This window comes from Coregonus clupeaformis, chromosome 23, assembly GCF_020615455.1.
Source record: "Coregonus clupeaformis isolate EN_2021a chromosome 23, ASM2061545v1, whole genome shotgun sequence".
NCBI classification, from domain to species: Eukaryota; Metazoa; Chordata; class Actinopteri; order Salmoniformes; family Salmonidae; genus Coregonus; species Coregonus clupeaformis.
This window is the reverse complement of record NC_059214.1, coordinates 51811748-51832202: the sequence shown is the minus strand read 5'-3', so window position 1 is coordinate 51832202 and position 20455 is coordinate 51811748. Positions and strand designations below refer to the sequence as shown.

Here is a 20455-nt window from a genome sequence, read left to right as displayed (position 1 = left end):
GATGGGGTGGGAGCTAGGCTAAACGTGGGGTGGAGGGCCCAGCCCAGTCCTCTCATCAGAGGGTTCCTATAGACAGTGGCAAGTCAAATTCAAGGACTTTCAAGTACTTTTTCAAGCGCTAATATTTATTTTCAAGGACCATCGATTTGTAATAGTTCCTATTATGCAATTGTTTCTAGTCGCCACCAGATGGCAGTATATTGCCACAACCTCATGGACTTCACTTACTATTCATCACTACCTTACAAGTTCTACTCAATAATACATGTTTCACTACTTACTGACTACATACATGAGTGGTAAGTCAGGACTGATGATGTTGACTGATATCCGATATACGAACTGTAGCTCAGTAAAATCTTTGAATTTGTTGTGTTTATATTTTTGTTCAGTGTACATGATAATAATATTAAATTCTCTTTGTATTTAAATTGTCTTTATATTTCACTAACCTTTATGTCCCACGGGCTGTCCCAACCCATAATGACATGAAAGTTAATTCTGACAGTGTAAAAGGCCCTTAGTTGACTCTAAAATGTTGTATTCTGTACCCATTTGAAGAGAAACAAGTTATTAATGTCTTTGGTAAGATTAAAGATTCTCTCAGGGGACACTATTTACATTTTAGGGGACCCCACATGGGTCCCGGACCCCAGGTTTGGGAACCACTGTACTACTAACCTCTCTCCCTGCTTGCTTCAATGCTTCCTCTCTCTGTGTATCTCCTTTGCCTGAAGGCCAAATCAAATGAAACATGAACGAGCGAACGAGACGCTGGAGTTAGAATGGCAGTGGTAGTGAATGACAGAAAACAGACGGGCCGTGATGCGTCAACGCCGTCAAAAGCGCCACGCGCTTCAAATGAGAAAGTTAAGGGTCCATTTTTCTCGCGTCTACGCCTAGCAATAGACCCCTTTCTGTGTTTGCAAACATTGCCGCTTGAGGGCGATGCGCTCAGTTGGTGGCAGAACAAGGGGGAGTTCTTAAAGAACACCAGCAAAGAAAAGCCTCTATTTACATGTTGCTTATGAGTGCATTTCACAAAACGTTTGGATTATAATAGGATGTTAAGGCTCATAGGAATGTCCTGCTTAATAAAATGTTTGTGTCATCATCCATTAACCGCATTATACTTAAAAAACACTTCAACTTCAACCAGTAAAATGGATATTTGGCTAGCTTTTGCTACAGCCTATTTCAATGAGCATTAGCATTTTACATTTTAGTCATTTAGCAGACGCTCTTATCCAGAGCGACTTACAGTTAGTGAGTGCATACATTTTTCATACTGGCCCCCCCGTGGGAAACGAACCCACAACCCTGGCGTTGCAAGCGCCATGCTCTACCAACTGGGCTACAGGGGACCGCATTATGGCTAACAACTGCTGCATCCAAATATGATCTTAGCGACTGTTCAAGCAAGAATCAACACATAATTGTAAGCCTATGAGAACCCCCAAAATTTATTTGTTTAGAAGTAATGAAAATGTAAATCTAGGCTGTGTTGAATGGGCGCAGATGGAGATGGCTTTCTTACTGCCGCCAAGAGTCGCGCACATCTGTGCCTGACGTCAGTGTCTCTGGAAAGGGGTCTATGCTCGTTCGCGTAACGTTTGATTTGTCCTTCACTCACCACTGTCTGTCTCCCTACTCACTGTAAAGAAAAGGTATTTTGTTATGAGAAATTATAGTAGACCATCTTTTGATTATAGCTAGCTTAATTTTAGCCAACTGCTTCTGCTGAGGTCAGGCTCCGTTCAACGTTAGCTTCTATATTCATCCTTCTAGCCAGCTAGTTATAGCTAGCTACCTGGTTAACAGCCAGAGCCCTTGAGCTACCTAGCTGGACATCTGACTGAAATATCAGCGACTATTTACCAGTTGTACACTAATTCTCAGAGTCAGGTTTTTGTTTTTGTTTGGGTGATGTCTGTTGACACGGCAGGAGTCGAGGGATGCCACTTGCCGCTGTAGGTCTGGGCTGAGGTAATTAGTTTCACCTCTCAGCCTGTGTCATGGGCGGAATTTCCCGTTGGACAGAGTGGTGAGTGCATGCGCTGCTAACAAGGCAAATCCGAGGGAGCAGGCGAACATAACGAGCATACATTAATCATTCATGATTCCACTCGTTCACAGAGGTAGGCACGATTAGAACTCAGATCAAGAAGTCTTCCGAGCGTTGATCAACGCTGGGAACGCAATAAAAAGGCAATAAAAAGGCAAGTAAACACTATTTCACAAATAAAACGGTGTGTAAACGGCGTTTACCCTCTACGACCCTGGATGGGTCTGGCAAAACCATTCATAAACATCAATATCCTTCCAGGCAGGCTTGAATCTACATTTGCCCTGCATTTTAGCTATCGATGTTACATTTGGCGCCGCCTAATCAGTCAGTTATGTACCTGCCTGGCTGAGTGGCAGTGTGGGTGGAATGAGGGAGCTTGCCTGGCGAAACACGTGAGGAAATAAAACTCGCTAGTCTGCCTGGAAATTAATTCAATACATTTTTCTAATATTTTTCATATTAACATATTTGATCATTTTCTGTTCTCCTCTCATTTGAATTCAAGTACTTTTCAAGTACCAACTTGAGAAAATGTCTGATTTTCAAGGTATTCCAGTACTTTAATATTTTACATGGTCGTGCTCCTCTTTGGGTAATGGTGGTACCCTCTAAACGTGGCAGAGTGGGTGTATTTATTTACCTGCTCCTCTTTGGGCAGCGGTGGTCTCCTCTAAACGTGGCAGAGTGGGTGTATATATTTACCTGCTCCTCTTTGGGCAGCGGTGGTATCCTCTAAACGTGGCAGGGTGGGTGTGGCAGTGTCAGGTAGAGTAGTGGTTTCTTTAGAGAAGAAGAAGAAGAAAAAAGAAAAAAAAGAAGAAGAAGAAGATTACTTCATTGTACAATTTTCCCAAGGACTCTAATATTATACTAATAGAATCTAATATTATACTAATAGACTAATATTATACCACCACCCAATAGACTCTAATATTATACCACCACCCAATATACTCTAATATTATACAACCACCCAAAATAATCTAATATTATACTAATAGACTCTAATATTATACCAATAGACTCTAATATTATACCAATAGACTCTAATATTATACTAATAGACTCTAATATTATACTAATAGACTCTAATATTGCAATGCCTTGCAAAAGTATTCATCCCCCTTTGCGTTTTTCCTATTTTGTTGCATTACAACTTGTAATTTAAATGTATTTTTATTTGTATTTCATGTAATGGACATACAGAAAATAGTCCAAATTGGTGAAGTGAAATGAAAAAAATTCAAATAAATAAATAACAGAAAAGTGGTGCGTGCATATGTATTCATCCCCTTTGCTATGAAGCCCCTGAATAAGATCTGGTGCAACCAATTACCTTCAGAAGTCACATAATTAGTTAAATAAATTCCACCTGTGTGCAATCTAAGTGTCACATGATCTGTCACATGATCTCAGTATATATACACCTGTTCCGAAAGGCCCCAGAGTCTGCAACACCACTAAGCAAGGGGCACCACCAAGCAAGCGGCACCATGAAGACCAAGGAGCTCTCCAAACAGGTCAGGGACAAAGTTGTGGAGAAGTACAGATCAGGGTTGGGTTATAAAAAAATATCAGACACTTTGAACATCCCACGGAGCACCATTTAAATCCATTATTAAAAAAATTGAAAGAATATGGCACCACAACAAACCTGCCAAGAGAGGGCCTCCCACCAAAACTCACGAACCAGGCAAGGAGGGCATTAATCAGAGAGGCAACAAAGAGACCAAAGATAACCCTGAAGGAGCTGCAAAGCTCCACAGCGGAGATTGGAGTATCTGTCCATAGGACCACTTTAAGACGTACACTCCACAGAGCTGGGCTTTACGGAAGAGTGGCCAGAAAAAAGCCATTGCTTAAATAAAAAAATAAGCAAACACGTTTGGTGTTCACCAAAAGCCATGTGGGAGACTCCCCAAACATATGGAAGAAGGTACTGGTCAGATGAGACCAAAATTGAGCTTTTTGGCCATCAAGGAAAACGCTGAATGGTTATGCAATAGACTAGAATATTATACTAATAGACTCTAATATTATAACAATATACTCTAATATTATACTAATAGACTCTAATATTATACTAATAGACTCTAATATTATAACAATATACTCTAATATTATACTAATAGACTCTAATATTATACTAATAGACTCTAATATTATAACAATGTACTCTAATATTATAACAATATACTCTAATATTATACTAATAGACTCTAATATTATACTAATAGACTAATATTATACTAATAGACTCTAATATTATAACAATAGACTCTAATATTATACTAATAGACTCTAATATTATAACAATAGACTCTAATATTATAACAATAGACTCTAATATTATAACAATAGACTCTAATATTATACCAAAGCCCTATCTGTGCACGTGCCTGTTTTGTAAATACATCTCTACTGTTGTGAGGTCGTAGTGTAAACAACAACACATCTCTACTGTTGTGAGGTCGTAGTGTAAACAACAACACATCTCTACTGTTGTGAGGTCATAGTGTAAACAACAACACATCTCTACTGTTGTGAGGTCATAGTGTAAACAACAATACATCTCTACTGTTGTGAGGTCATAGTGTAAACAACAATACATCTCTACTGTTGTGAGGTCATAGTGTAAACAACAACACATCTCTACTGTTGTGAGGTCATAGTGTAAACAACAACACATCTCTACTGTTGTGAGGTCGTAGTGTAAACAACAACATATCTCTACTGTTGTGAGGTCATAGTGTAAACAACAACACATCTCTACTGTTGTGAGGTCATAGTGTAAACAACACTAGTGAGGCTTGGCTTATGCAACTGTACGTTCCAAATGGCACCCTAGTCCCTATATAGTGCACTATTTTTAACCATTGCCCTATGAAAAGCAGTGCACTATATAGGGAATAGGGTGCCATTTGGGAAGTGCTGCATATCTATCCCTCCTGCTGGCATGAATGCTGTGCTGACGGTGGAGCGGAGAGGGAGCTGATGTGTCTGATGGATGCTATACTCTCAGTGACCTTGGCAGCCTGCATCATCACACAGTGTGGAGCGACAAATCAAACACAGAGAGGAAGAGGGAGAGGGAGGGAGGGAGGGAGAGAGAGAGAGAGAGAGAGAGAGAGAGAGAGAGAGAGAGAGAGAGAGAGAGAGAGAGAGACAGAGAGAGAGTGAAAGAGGGGGGGAGGAGAGAGAGAGTGAAAGGGGCGGGAGAGAGAGAGGAGAGAGAGAGGAGAGAGAACAGGCACAGGGCAGACCTACAACCATCTCTCTTTCCCTCACTCACTCCCTCCCTCTCTCAATTCAATTTCAATTTAAGTGCTTTATTGACATGGGAAACGTATGTTAACATTGCCAAAGCAAGTGAAGTAGTTAATAAACAAAAGTGAAATAAACAATAAGTATTGACAGTAAACGTTACACTCAGAAGTTTCAAAAGAATAAAGACATTTCAAATGTCATATTATGTCTATATATTATGTATATTTACAGTGTTGTAACAATGTGCAAATAGTTAAAGTACAAAAGGGAAGATAAAATGGGATCCAAATTGGGCTTGTTTTCGAATTTTTTGTGGATCTCTGTAATCTGAGGGAAATATGTGTCTCTAATATGGTCATACATTTGGCAGGAGGTTAGGAAGTGCAGCTCAGTTTCCACCTCATTTTGTGGGCAATGTGCACATAGCCTGTCTTCTCTTGAGAGCCAGGTCTGCCTTTGGCGGCCTTTCTCAATAGCAAGGCTATGCTCACTGAGTCTGTACATAGTCAAAGCTTTCCTTAAGTTTGGGTCAGTCACAGTGGTCAGGTATTCTGCCACTGTGTATTCTCTGTTTAGGACCAAATAGCATTCTAGTTTGCTCAGTTTTAATGTTAATTATTTCCAATGTATCAAGTAATTATCTTTTTGTTTTCTCATGATTTGGTTGGGTCTAATTGTGTTGCTGTCCTGGGGCTCTGTGGGGTCTGTTTGTGTTTACAATATACATTGTAATAAAATAATAAAGAATAACAATATCAAATGGTAGTAAATAATAATAACAACAATAAAATAAACATAATAATAATAATAACAACAATAAAATGTTAACGGTCAAAAGTAGAAATATAATAAATAGAAAAGGCTAAACATGGAAAATGAAACTATAACTAACTTATAACTGTTATCCTCACCATTACATCAGTACTACTACTACTACTACCACCATCATTAAACTGCTATCATTACCATCACCCCTACTACCATCATCATTACTACTACTACTACTACCACCATCATTAAACTGCTATCATTACCATCACCCCTACTACCATCATCATTACTACTACTACTATCACCATCATTAAACTGGTATCATTACCATCACCCCTACTACCATCATCATTACTGTGCGTGCGTTGGTCGGCAGGAATGAATGCTCTTGAAAACCCATGCTTTTGGACCCTGTTTTCATGCGAAAGATTTGACGAGAATTGACGTGACTTCCGTCTCGCTTCCGCATTGTCTCCGTACTGCTGTGCTGTTTGTTGCTACTTGGCTACCTGCCAAACTATTCACGTTTTACTTTTAATAAACGTTTAATCAATCTTTGTGTTCAACAAATTTACCAACTTTTTAGTTTTGTCCTCACTCATCTTTTTTCGTTAAACTTTTTCACCCCGGACGTTTATCCCGAGACAGAAGAGTCATTTTCCTGTGCGTTTTAGCTGCCAACTTTACGTTATTTTCCTTTTTTCCATCGCAACTTTTTTCCCTTATTCAACTTTTTTCACTCCGGACGCTTTATCTGGACATGGTTCATCAACATCTTCAACAGCCGAAGCTAAGTAGTAACATTAACATGATGTCTTCTAATTGCAGTCGCTGTACTCATAATATACAGGAGAACGATCGCCTTACGGCGAAAATAGCTGTGCTACAAGCCCAGCTTCAGACGCAATCGTTAGGCAAGGGTAATCTCAGTGTAGGAAAGGAAGAAACAGCGTCTGTGCCACCAGTAAGTACAGACAGTAACGTTAGTATAAATCCCCCGCACAGTCCCCGCAGCCGGACAACTTTCTCATGGCTTCTGGAGGGAAATACTGTTGGAATGCTCAACCGGTGTCGCTCATTCAGCCGACAGAAACCTTCAACCGGTTTTCCCCATTATGTAGCGAGTCGGAGTCTGAGTCTGAGTCTTCTCTAGTCTCTACTCCTCCCGTTACGGGGTCTGAGACGCCGAAGGCTCCCACCATTAGCTCTGACAAATTGAAAACCCTAGTCATTGGCGACTCCATTACCCGCAGTATTAGACTTAAAACGAATCACCCAGCGATCATACACTGTTTACCAGGGGGCAGGGCTACCGACGTTAAGGCTAATCTAAAGATGGTGCTGGCTAAAGCTAAAACTGGCGAGTGTAGAGAGTATAGAGATATTGTTATCCACGTCGGCACCAACGATGTTAGGATGAAACAGTCAGAGGTCACCAAGTGCAACATAGCTTCAGCTTGTAAATCAGCTAGAAAGATGTGTCGGCATCGAGTAATTGTCTCTGGCCCCCTCCCAGTTAGGGGAAGTGACGAGCTCTACAGCAGAGTCTCAGCACTTAATCGCTGGTTGAAAACTGTTTTCTGCCCCTCCCAAAAGATAACATTTGTGGATAATTGGCCCTCTTTCTGGGACTCACCCACAAACAGGACCAAGCCTGACCTGCTGAGGAGTGACGGACTCCATCCTAGCTGGAGGGGTGCTCTCCTCTTATCTACCAACATAGATAGGGCTCTAACTCCTCTAGCCCCACAGTGAAATAGGGTGCAGGCCAGGCAGCAGGCTGTTAGCCAACCTGCCAGCTTAGTGGAGTCTGCCAATAGCACAGTCAGTGTAGTCAGCTCAGCCATACCCATTGAGACTGTGTCTGTGCCTCGACCTAGGTTGGGCAAAACTAAACATGGCGGTGTTCACCCTAGCAATCTTATTAGGATAAAGACCTCCTCCATTCCTGCCATTATTGAAAGAGATCGTGATACCTCACATCTCAAAATAGGGTTACTTAATGTTAGATCCCTCACTTCAAAGGCAGTCATAGTCAATGAACTAATCACTGATCATAATCTCGATGTGATTGGCCTGACTGAAACATGGCTTAAGCCTGATGAATTTGCTGTGTTAAATGAGGCCTCACCTCCTGGTTACACTAGTGACCATATTCCCGTGCATCCCGCAAAGGCGGAGGTGTTGCTAACATTTACGATAGCAAATTTCAATTTACAAAAAAAAAAATGGCGTTTTCATCTTTTGAGCTTCTAGTCATGAAATCTATGCAGCCTACTCAATCACTTTTTATAGCTACTGTTTACAGGCCTCCTGGGCCATATACAGCGTTCCTCTCTGAGTTTCCTGAATTCCTATCAGACATTGTAGTCATAGCAGATCATATTCTAATTTTTGGTGATTTTAATATTCACATGGAGAAGTCCACAGACCCACTCCAAAAGTCTTTCGGAGCCATTATCGACTCAGTGGGTTTTGTCCAACATGTCTCTGGACCTACTCACTGCCACAGTCATACTCTGGACCTAGTTTTGTCCCATGGAATAAATGTTGTAGATCTTAATGTTTTTCCACAAAATCCTGGACTATCGGACCACCATTTTATTACATTTGCAATCGCAACAAAAAATCTGCTCAGACCCCAACCAAGGAGCATCAAAAGTCGTGCTATAAATTCTCAAACAACACAAAAATTCATTGATGCCCTTCCAGACTCCTTCTGCCTACCCAAGGACGTCAGAGGACAAAAATCAGTTAACCACTTAACTGAGGAACTCAATTTAACCTTGCGCAATACCCTAGATGCAGTTGCACCCCTAAAAACGAAAAACATTTGTCATAAGAAACTAGCTCCCTGGTATACAGAAAATACCCGAGCTTTGAAGCAAGCTTCCAGGAAATTGGAACGGAAATGGCGCCACACCAAACTGGAAGTCTTCCGACTAGCTTGGAAAGACAGTACCGTGCAGTACCGAAGAGCCCTCACTGCTGCTCGATCATCCTACTTTTCCAACTTAATTGAGGAAAATAAGAACAATCCAAAATTTCTTTTTGATACTGTTGCAAAGCTAACTAAAAAGCAGCATTCCCCAAGAGAGGATGGCTTTCACTTCAGCAGTGATAAATTCATGAACTTCTTTGAGGAAAAGATCATGACCATTAGAAAGCAAATTACGGACTCCTCTTTGAATCTGCGTATTCCTCCAGGGCTTAGCTGTCCTGGATCTGCAACAGCTCTGCGAGGGCCTGGGATCGGGAGAGACACTTAAGTGTTTTAGTACTATATCTCTTGACACAATGATGAAAATAATCATGGCCTCTAAACCTTCAAGCTGCATACTGGATCCTATTCCTACTAAACTGCTGAAGGAGCTGCTTCCTGTGCTTGGCCCTCCTATGTTGAACATAATAAACAGCTCTCTATCCACCGGATGTGTACCAAACTCACTAAAAGTGGCAGTGATAAAGCCTCTCTTGAAAAAGCCAAACCTTGACCCGGAAAATATAAAAACTATCGGCCTATATCGAATCTTCCATTCCTCTCAAAAATTTTAGAAAAAGCTGTTGCGCAGCAACTCACTGCCTTTCTGAAGACAAACAATGTATACGAAATGCTTCAGTCTGGTTTTAGACCCCATCATAGCACTGAGACTGCACTTGTGAAGGTGGTAAATGACCTTTTAATGGCGTCAGACCGAGGCTCTGCATCTGTCCTCGTGCTACTAGACCTTAGTGCTGCCTTTGACACCATCGATCACCACATTCTTTTGGAGAGACTGGAAACCCAAATTGGTCTACACGGACAAGTTCTGGCCTGGTTTAGATCCTACCTGTCGGAAAGATATCAGTTTGTCTCTGTGAATGGTCTGTCCTCCGACAAATCAACTGTACATTTCGGTGTTCCTCAAGGTTCCGTTTTAGGACCACTATTGTTTTCACTATATATTTTACCTCTTGGGGATGTTATTCGAAAACATAATGTTAACTTTCACTGCTATGCGGATGACACACAGCTGTACATTTCAATGAAACATGGTGAAGCCCCAAAATTGCCCTCGCTAGAAGCCTGTGTTTCAGACATAAGGAAGTGGATGGCTGAAAACTTTTTACTTTTAAACTCGGACAAAACAGAGATGCTTGTTCTAGGTCCCAAGAAACAAAGAGATCTTCTGTTAAATCTGACAATTCATCTAGATGGTTGTAAAGTCGTCTCAAATAAAACTGTGAAGGACCTCGGTGTTACTCTTGACCCTGATCTCTTTTTTTGACGAACATATCAAGACTGTTTCAAGGACAGCTTTTTTCCATCTACGTAACATTGCAAAAATCAGAAATTTTCTGTCCAAAAATGATGCAGAAAAATTAATCCATGCATTTGTTACTTCTAGGTTAGACTACTGCAATGCTCTATTTTCCGGCTACCCGGATAAAGCACTAAATAAACTTCAGTTAGTGCTAAATACGGCTGCTAGAATCCTGACTAGAACCAAGAAATTTGATCATATTACTCCAGTGCTAGCTTCCCTACACTGGCTTCCTGTTAAGGCAAGGGCTGATTTCAAGGTTTTACTGTTAACCTATAAAGCGTTACATGGGCTTGCTCCTACCTATCTTTCCGAGTTGGTCCTGCCGTACATACCAATACGTACGCTACGGTCACAAGACGCAGGCCTCCTAATTGTCCCTAGAATTTCTAAGCAAACAGCGGGAGGCAGGGCTTTCTCCTATAGATCTCCATTTTTATGGAACAGTCTGACTACCCATGTGAGAGACGCAGACTCGGTCTCAACCTTTAAGTCTTTACTGAAGACTTATCTCTTCAGTAGGTCATATGATTGAGTGTAGTCTGGCCCAGGAGTGTGAAGGTGAACGGAAAGGCTGGAGCAACGAACAGCCCTTGCTGTCTCTGCCGGGCCGGTTCCCCTCTCCACTGGGGTTCTCTGCCTCTAACCCTGTTGCAGGGGCTGAGTCACTGGCTTGCTGGTGCTCTTTCATGCCGTCCCTGGGAGGGGTGCGTCACTTGAGTGGGTTGAGTTACTGACGTGATCTTCCTGTCTGGGTTGGCGCCCCCCTTGGTTTGTGCTGTGGTGGAGACCTCTGTGGGCTATACTCGGCCTTGTCTCAGGATTGTAAGTTGGTGGTTGGGGATATCCCTCTAGTGGTGCGGGGGCTGTGCTTTGGCGGAGTGGGTGGGGTTATATCCTTCCTGTTTGGCCCTGTCCGGGGTTTCTTCGGATGGGGCCACAGTGTCTCCGGACCGCTCCTGTCTCAGCCTCCAGTATTTATGCTGCAGTAGTTTATGTGTCGGGGGGCTGGGGTTAGTTGGTTATACCTGGAGTACTTCTCCTGTCTTATCCAGTGTCCTGTGTGAATTTAAGTATGCTCTCTCTAATTCTCTCGTTCTCTCTTTCTCTCTGAGAACCTGAGCCCTAGGACCATACGTCAGGACTACCGGGCATGATGACACCTTGCTGTCCCCAGTCCGCCTGGCCTTGCTGCTATTCCAGTTTCAACTGTTCTGCCTGCGGCTACGAAACCCCCTACCTGTCCCAGACCTGCTGTTTTCAACTCTTTAATGATCGGCTATGAAAAGCCAACTGAGAGACCTGAGCCCTAGGACCATACGTCGGGACTACCGGCCGTGGTGACTCCTTGCTGTCCCCAGTCCGCCTGGCCTTGCTGCTATTCCAGTTTCAACTGTTCTGCCTGCGGTTATGGAACCCCTACCTGTCCCAGACCTGCTGTTTTCAACTCTTAATGATCGGCTATGAAAAGCCAACTGAGATTTATTCCTGATTATTATTTGACCATGCTTGTCACTTATGAACATTTTTGAACATCTTGGCATGGTTCTGTTATAATCTCCACCCGGCACAGCCAGAAGAGGACTGGCCACCCCTCATAGCCTGGTTCCTCTCTAGGTTTCTTCCTAGGCTTTCGCCTTTCTAGGGAGTTTTTCCTAGCCACCGTGCTTCTACACCTGCATTACTAGCTGTTTGGGGTTTTAGGCTGGGTTTCTGTACAGCACTTCGAGATATTAGCTGATGTAAGAAGGGCTATATAAAATAAAATTGATTGAAAATTGATTGATTACTACTACTACTACTACCACCATCGTTAAACTGCTATCATTACCATCACCCCTACTACCATCATCATTACTACTACTACTACTACCACCATCATTAAACTGCTATCATTACCATCACCCCTACTACCATCATCATTACTACTACTCCTATCACCATCATTAAACTGGTATCATTACCATCACCCCTACTACCATCATCATTACTACTACTACTACTACTACCACCATCATTAAACTGCTATCATTACCATCACCCCTACTACTATCATCATTACTACTACTACTACCACCACCATCATTGAACTGCCATCATTACCATCACCCCTACTACCATCATCATTACTACTACTACTACCACCATCATTAAACTGCTATCATTACCATCACCCCCACTACCATCATCATTACTACTACTACTACCACCACCATCATTAAACTGCTATCATTACCATCAACCCTACTACCATCATCATTACAACTACTACCATCACCATCATTAAACTGCTATCATTACCATCACCCCTACTACCATCATCATTACTACTACTACTACTACTACTACCACCATCATTAAACTGCTATCATTACCATCACCCCTACTACCATCATCATTACTACTACTACTACCACCACCATCATTAAACTGCCATCATTACCATCACCCCTACTACCATCATCATTACTACTACTACTACCACCACCATCATTAAACTGATATCATTACCATCACCCCTACTACCATCATCATTACTACTACTACTACTACCATCACCATCATTAAACTGCTATCATTACCATCACCCCTACTACCATCATCATTACTACTACTCCTATCACCATCATTAAACTGGTATCATTACCATCACCCCTACTACCATCATCATTACTACTACTACTACTACTACCACCATCATTAAACTGCTATCATTACCATCACCCCTACTACTATCATCATTACTACTACTACTACCACCACCATCATTGAACTGCCATCATTACCATCACCCCTACTACCATCATCATTACTACTACTACTACCACCATCATTAAACTGCTATCATTACCATCACCCCCACTACCATCATCATTACTACTACTACTACCACCACCATCATTAAACTGCTATCATTACCATCAACCCTACTACCATCATCATTACAACTACTACCATCACCATCATTAAACTGCTATCATTACCATCACCCCTACTACCATCATCATTACTACTACTACTACTACTACCACCATCATTAAACTGCTATCATTACCATCACCCCTACTACCATCATCATTACTACTACTACTACCACCACCATCATTAAACTGCCATCATTACCATCACCCCTACTACCATCATCATTACTACTACTACTACCACCACCATCATTAAACTGATATCATTACCATCACCCCTACTACCATCATCATTACTACTACTACTACCACCACCATCATTAAACTGCTATCATTACCATCACCCCTACTACCATCATCATTACTACTACTAATACCACCATCATTAAACTGCTATCATTACCATCACCCCTACTACCATCATCATTACTACTACTACTACCACCACCATCATTAAACTGGTATCATTACCATCACCCCTACTACCATCATCATTACTACTACTACTACCACCACCATCATTAAACTGCTATCATTACCATCACCCCTACTACCATCATCATTACTACTACTACTACCACCACCATCATTAAACTGCCATCATTACCATCACCCCTACTACCATCATCATTACTACTACTACTACTACCACCATCATTAAACTGCTATCATTACCATCACCCCTACTACCATCATCATTACTACTACTACTACCACCATCATTAAACTGCCATCATTACCATCACCCCTACTACCATCATCATTACTACTACTACTACTACCACCATCATTAAACTGATATCATTACCATCACCCCTACTACCCGTACCACTACTATTTGGAATAATAATCACAACAATAATAATAATAATAATAATAATTGGTTCATGATATTGTTTAATTGGATTCTTTCTTTTGAAGCAGTGCTGGTGTCAGCTTGGTTGGTTAGGTCCAACACCAGCTGACGGAGAGGGTTCGTTTCTGGGCTCATCTCTTGTGTTTGAAGTGCTTTAAATTGGAGACTTGAATTTGGACTTGAATGTAGGTGTAGCCAACATTGTAATTATATGTTTTGTACTTCATTCTCTCTCTCTGTCTCTCTCTGTCTCTCTCTGCCTCTCTCTCTCTCTGTCTCTCTCTGCCTCTCTCTCTCTCTCTCTCTCTCTCTCTCTCTCTCTCTCTCTCTCTCTCTCTCTCTCTCTCTCTCTCTCTCTCTCTCTCTCTCTCTCTCTCTCTCTCTCTCTCTCTCTCGCTCTCTCTCTCACAGCCTGGCAGTCCCATAAGTCAAGTCACACACTCTGTAATGTGTGCCCTGGAAAACTGCTCAGAGCACATGGCCTTGTCCAAACTGTTTAAAGAATGCTAACCAGTCCTTATTGGGACCAGCAGGCTGATGGGGTGAGGTAGTGTGTGTGTGTGGTGTGTGTGTGTGTGTTTAGATGTGTGCGTGTGTGATGGTTAGAGAGATGCCCTGTGGCTGACGTAAGGGAACAAAAGATTGGGAGGCTCATCTAGCTGGAGGAATCACCCCACAGTACCTCCCCACATCAGGCTGGTCTGCCTGGAGGAATCACCCCACAGTACCTCCCCACATCAGGCTGGTCTGCCTGGAGGAATCACCCCACAGTACCTCCCCACATCAGGCTGGTCTGCCTGGAGGAATCACCCCACAGTACCTCCCCACATCAGGCTGGTCTGCCTGGAGGAATCACCCCACAGTACCTCCCCACATCAGGCTGGTCTGCCTGGAGGAATCACCCCACAGTACCTCCCCACATCAGGCTGGTCTGCCTGGAGGAATCACCCCACCGTACATCATCTCACTATCCCCTCCTCTCTTCTCCAGACCATCTCCGGTGACCTTCTCCCTTACCTCACCTCGCTGATCAACTCATCCTTGACCGCTGGCTATGTCCCTTCCGTCTTCAAGAGAGCGAGAGTTGCACCCCTTCTCAAAAAACCAACACTCTGATGTGAACAACTACAGACCAGTATCCCTTCTTTCTTTTCTCTCCAAAACTATTGAGTGTGCCGTCTTTAGCCAACTCTCTTGCTATCTCTCTCAGAATGACCTTCTTGATCCAAACCAGTCAGGTTTCAAGACTGGTCATTCAACTGAGACTGCTCTTCTCTGTGTCACGGAGGCTCTCCGCACTGCTAAAGCTAACTCTCTCTCCTCTTGTTCTTCTAGACCTGTCTGCTGCCTTTGATACTGTGAACCATCAGATCCTCCTCTCCACCCTCTCCGAGCTGGGCATCTCCGGCGCGGCTCACTCTTGGATTGCGTCCTACCTGACCGGTCGCTCCTACCAAGTGGCGTGGCGAGAAGCTGTCTCCGCACCACGTGCTCTCACCACTGGTGTCCCCCAGGGCTCAGTTCTAGGCCCTCTCCTATTCTCGCTATACACCAAGTCACTTGGCTCTGTCATATCCTCACATGGCCTCTCCTATCATTGCTACCCAGACGACACACAACTAATCTTCTCCTTTCCCCCTTCTGATAACCAGGTGGCGAATCGCATCTCTGCATGTCTGGCAGACATATCAGTGTGTATGATGGATCACCACCTCAAGCTGCACCTCGGCAAGACGGAGCAGCTCTTCCTCCCGGGGAAGGACTGCCCGTTCCATGATCTTGCCATCACTGTTGACAACTCTGTTGTGTCCTCCTCCCAGAGTGCGAAGAGCCTTGGCGTGACCCTGGACAACACCCTGTCGTTCTCCGCTAACATCAAGGCGGTGACCCGATCCTGTAGGTTCATGCTCTACAACATTCAGAGAGTACGACCCTGCCTTACACAGGAAGCGGCACAGGTCCTAATCCAGGCACTTGTCATCTCCCGTCTGGATTACTGCAACTTGCTGTTGGCTGGGCTCCCTGCCTGTGCCATTAAACCCCTACAACTCATCCAGAATGCCGCAGCCCGTCTGGTGTTCAACCTTCCCAAGTTCTCTCACGTCACCCCGCTCCTCCGCACACTCCACTGGCTTCCAGTTGAAGCTCGCATCTGCTACAAGACCATGGTGCTTGCCTACGGAGCTGTGAGGGGAACGGCACCTCCGTACCTTCAGGCTCTGATCAGTCCCTACACCCAAACGAGGGCATTGCATTCATCCACCTCTGGCCTGCTGGCTCCCCTACCTCTGCGGAAGCACAGTTCCCGCTCAGCCCAGTCAAAACTGTTCGCTGCTCTGGCACCCCAATGGTGGAACAAGCTCCCTCACGACGCCAGGACAGCGGAGTCACTCACCACCTTCCGGAGACATTTGAAACCCCACCTCTTTAAGGAATACCTGGGATAGGATAAAGTAATCCTTCTACCCCCTTAAACCTGAAACCACTGGGACACAGCCTGTAGGCCGTCCCCTCCCAGTAAACCTGAAACCACTGGGACACAGCCTGTAGGCCGTCCCCTCCCAGTAGAACCTGAATCCACTGGGACACAGCCTATTGGCCGTCCCCTCCCAGTAAACCTGAAACCACTGGGACATAGCCTGTAGGCCGTCCCCTCCCAGTAAACCTGAAACCACTGGGACACAGCCTGTTGGCCGTCCCCTCCCAGTAAACCTGAATCCACTGGGACACAGCCTGTAGGCCGTCCCCTCCTAGTAAACCTGAATCCACTGGGACACAGCCTGTAGGCCGTCCCCTCCTAGTAAACCTGAATCCACTGGGACACAGCCTGTTGGCCGTCCCCTCCCAGTAAACCACTGTTGTTGATGCTTCTTGTTTGGTTATTCAGGCAGCTTTTTCCATGAGTCATCGGGATCGCTGGGCTGTGTGAGCGGTGAGCTTGGTCTAGTGCGTGTGTGTGTGTGTGTGTGTGTGTGTGTGTGTGTGTGTGTGCGTGTTTGCATGTGTGTTTGTGTGAGAGCGGTGGGGCAGAGAGGAGCTGAATTACTCTGTCTTCTCTCTCAGATCAAAGAACTGTATACTAACTCAGGGTAGCAGGACATCAACAGAGGACTATGTGGGTTACTTATGTAACTTCATACTGTTACCATTATACACTGGGACTTACTCCTACTTTCCAAAACACAGATCACACACTTCAAATATAGGCCTACACATCACACACACAGTAACCTACAGTATACATGGACTCATATGGATATGTTGTGGGTCAAAACGGTCTCAATCTATCTATACTCCTCATCCTGCCTATGGTAGTTTCAAGCTTATGCCAAAGGGAGCCTCCAGAGTTGGTATGTAAAGCAGAGTGTAGGATATATATTGAGCTATGACTGTCAGCCTCTTTGCCACAGTCATTACCCTTCCTTTACCATAGATACATTACCCTTCCTTTACCACAGAGTCACAGAGTCATTACTCTTTACAGTTCAACACTTAATTAATTTGCCAATACGTGAAGAGACATGCTAACCACACAGCCACTTCAGATCCCCTTCCTTAAAGGTCCAGAACACTCCATGTATATTTTGGGGGATAGAAATGCGCAACATTTGAGAGAAGTTTGAAAAGAGGCTGAGTGGGGCGGGGCTTATATTCATGAGAAACTTGGCCGCAGTGAGCGGTGTTGCAGTAATATAATCTCAAGCTAATTTAGTGATACACAAAGCAACTCAAACAACATTTGGCATGTCTCTTTGTTCCATGCTGGCTGAAGACCTACAGTAGATAGCCAGTAACTAGCTAACACCAGATACAGACCTACAGTAGATAGCCAGTAACTAGCTAACACCAGATACAGATGCAGACCTACAGTAGATAGCCAGTAACTAGCTAACACCAGATACAGACCTACAGTAGATAGCCAGTAACTAGCTAACACCAGATACAGATGAAGACCTACAGTAAATAGCCAGTAACTAGCTAACACCAGATACAGATGAAGACCTACAGTAGATAGCCAGTAACTAGCTAACACCAGATACAGATGAAGACCTACAGTAGATAGCCAGTAACTAGCTAACATCAGATACAGACCTACAGTAGATAGCCAGTAACTAGCTAACATCAGATACAGACCTACAGTAGATAGCCAGTAACTAGCTAACACCAGATACAGACCTACAGTAGATAGCCAGTAACTAGCTAACACCAGATACAGATGAAGACCTACAGTAGATAGCCAGTAACTAGCTAACACCAGATACGGATGAAGACCTACAGTAGATAGCCAGTAACTAGCTAACACCAGATACAGATGAAGACCTACAGTAGATAGCCAGTAACTAGCTAACACCAGATACAGATGAAGACTTACAGTAGATAGCCAGTAACTAGCTAACACCAGATACAGATGAAGACCTACAGTAGATAGCCAGTAACTAGCTAATGCCAGATACAGATGAAGACCTACAATAGATAGCCAGTTACTAGCTAACACCAGATACAGATGAAGACCTACAGTAGCTAGCCAGTAACTAGCTAACACCAGATAAAGATGAAGACCTACAGTAGCTAGCCAGTAACTAGCTAACACCAGATACAGACCTACAGTAGATAGCCAGTTACTAGCTAACACCAGATACAGACCTACAGTAGATAGCCAGTAACTAGCTAACACCAGATACAGATGAAGACCTACAGTAGATAGCCAGTAACTAGCTAACACCAGATACAGATGAAGACCTATAGTAGATAGCCAGTAACTAGCTAACACCAGATACAGACCTACAGTAGCTAGCCAGTAACTAGCTAACACCAGATACAGATGAAGACCTACAGTAGCTAGCCAGTAACTAGCTAACACCAGATACAGATGCAGACCTACAGTAGATAGCCAGTAACTAGCTAACACCAGATACAGATGAAGACCTACAGTAGATAGCCAGTAACTAGCTAACACCAGATACAGATGCAGACCTACAGTAGATAGCCAGTAACTAGCTAACACCAGATACAGATGCAGACCTACGGTAGATAGCCAGTAACTAGCTAACACCAGATACAGATGAAGACCTACAGTAGATAGCCAGTAACTAGCTAACACCAGATACAGATGAAGACCTACAGTAGATAGCCAGTAACTAGCTAACATCAGATACAGACCTACAGTAGATAGCCAGTAACTAGCTAACATCAGATACAGACCTACAGTAGATAGCCAGTAACTAGCTAACACCAGATACAGACCTACAGTAGATAGCCAGTAACTAGCTAACACCAGATACAGATGAAGACCTACAGTAGATAGCCAGTAACTAGCTAACACCAGATACGGATGAAGACCTACAGTAGATAGCCAGTAACTAGCTAACACCAGATACAGATGAAGACCTACAGTAGATAGCCAGTAACTAGCTAACACCAGATACAGATGAAGACTTACAGTAGATAGCCAGTAACTAGCTAACACCAGATACAGATGAAGACCTACAGTAGATAGCCAGTAACTAGCTAATGCCAGATACAGATGAAGACCTACAATAGATAGCCAGTTACTAGCTAACACCAGATACAGATGAAGACCTACAGTAGCTAGCCAGTAACTAGCTAACACCAGATAAAGATGAAGACCTACAGTAGCTAGCCAGTAACTAGCTAACACCAGATACAGACCTACAGTAGATAGCCAGTTACTAGCTAACACCAGATACAGACCTACAGTAGATAGCCAGTAACTAGCTAACACCAGATACAGATGAAGACCTACAGTAGATAGCCAGTAACTAGCTAACACCAGATACAGATGAAGACCTATAGTAGATAGCCAGTAACTAGCTAACACCAGATACAGACCTACAGTAGCTAGCCAGTAACTAGCTAACACCAGATACAGATGAAGACCTACAGTAGCTAGCCAGTAACTAGCTAACACCAGATACAGATGCAGACCTACAGTAGATAGCCAGTAACTAGCTAACACCAGATACAGATGAAGACCTACAGTAGATAGCCAGTAACTAGCTAACACCAGATACAGATGCAGACCTACAGTAGATAGCCAGTAACTAGCTAACACCAGATACAGATGCAGACCTACGGTAGATAGCCAGTAACTAGCTAACACCAGATACAGATGAAGACCTACAGTAGCTAGCCAGTAACTAGCTAATGCCAGATACAGATGAAAGATGAGACATATAAGTGTCTTTGCCATAGATTAATAGGATAAACTGTTAATTATATTTGCTGACACCCTACAATCAAATATTGG

The 20455-nt window shown here is 43.4% G+C and overlaps 1 protein-coding gene across 2 annotated transcripts in view; it reads right to left on the bottom strand.

Moving 5' to 3' along the window:
• Positions 1-20455, bottom strand: part of LOC121536418 (neuropilin-2) — a 282808-nt gene that overhangs the window by 65716 nt on the left and 196637 nt on the right. For both annotated transcript variants that reach the window (XM_041843674.1, XM_041843673.2), the window contains exon 12: positions 2771-2848. In XM_041843674.1, coding sequence (XP_041699608.1) covers positions 2771-2848 — 78 coding nt within the window. The remainder of the gene's footprint in view (positions 1-2770; positions 2849-20455) is intronic.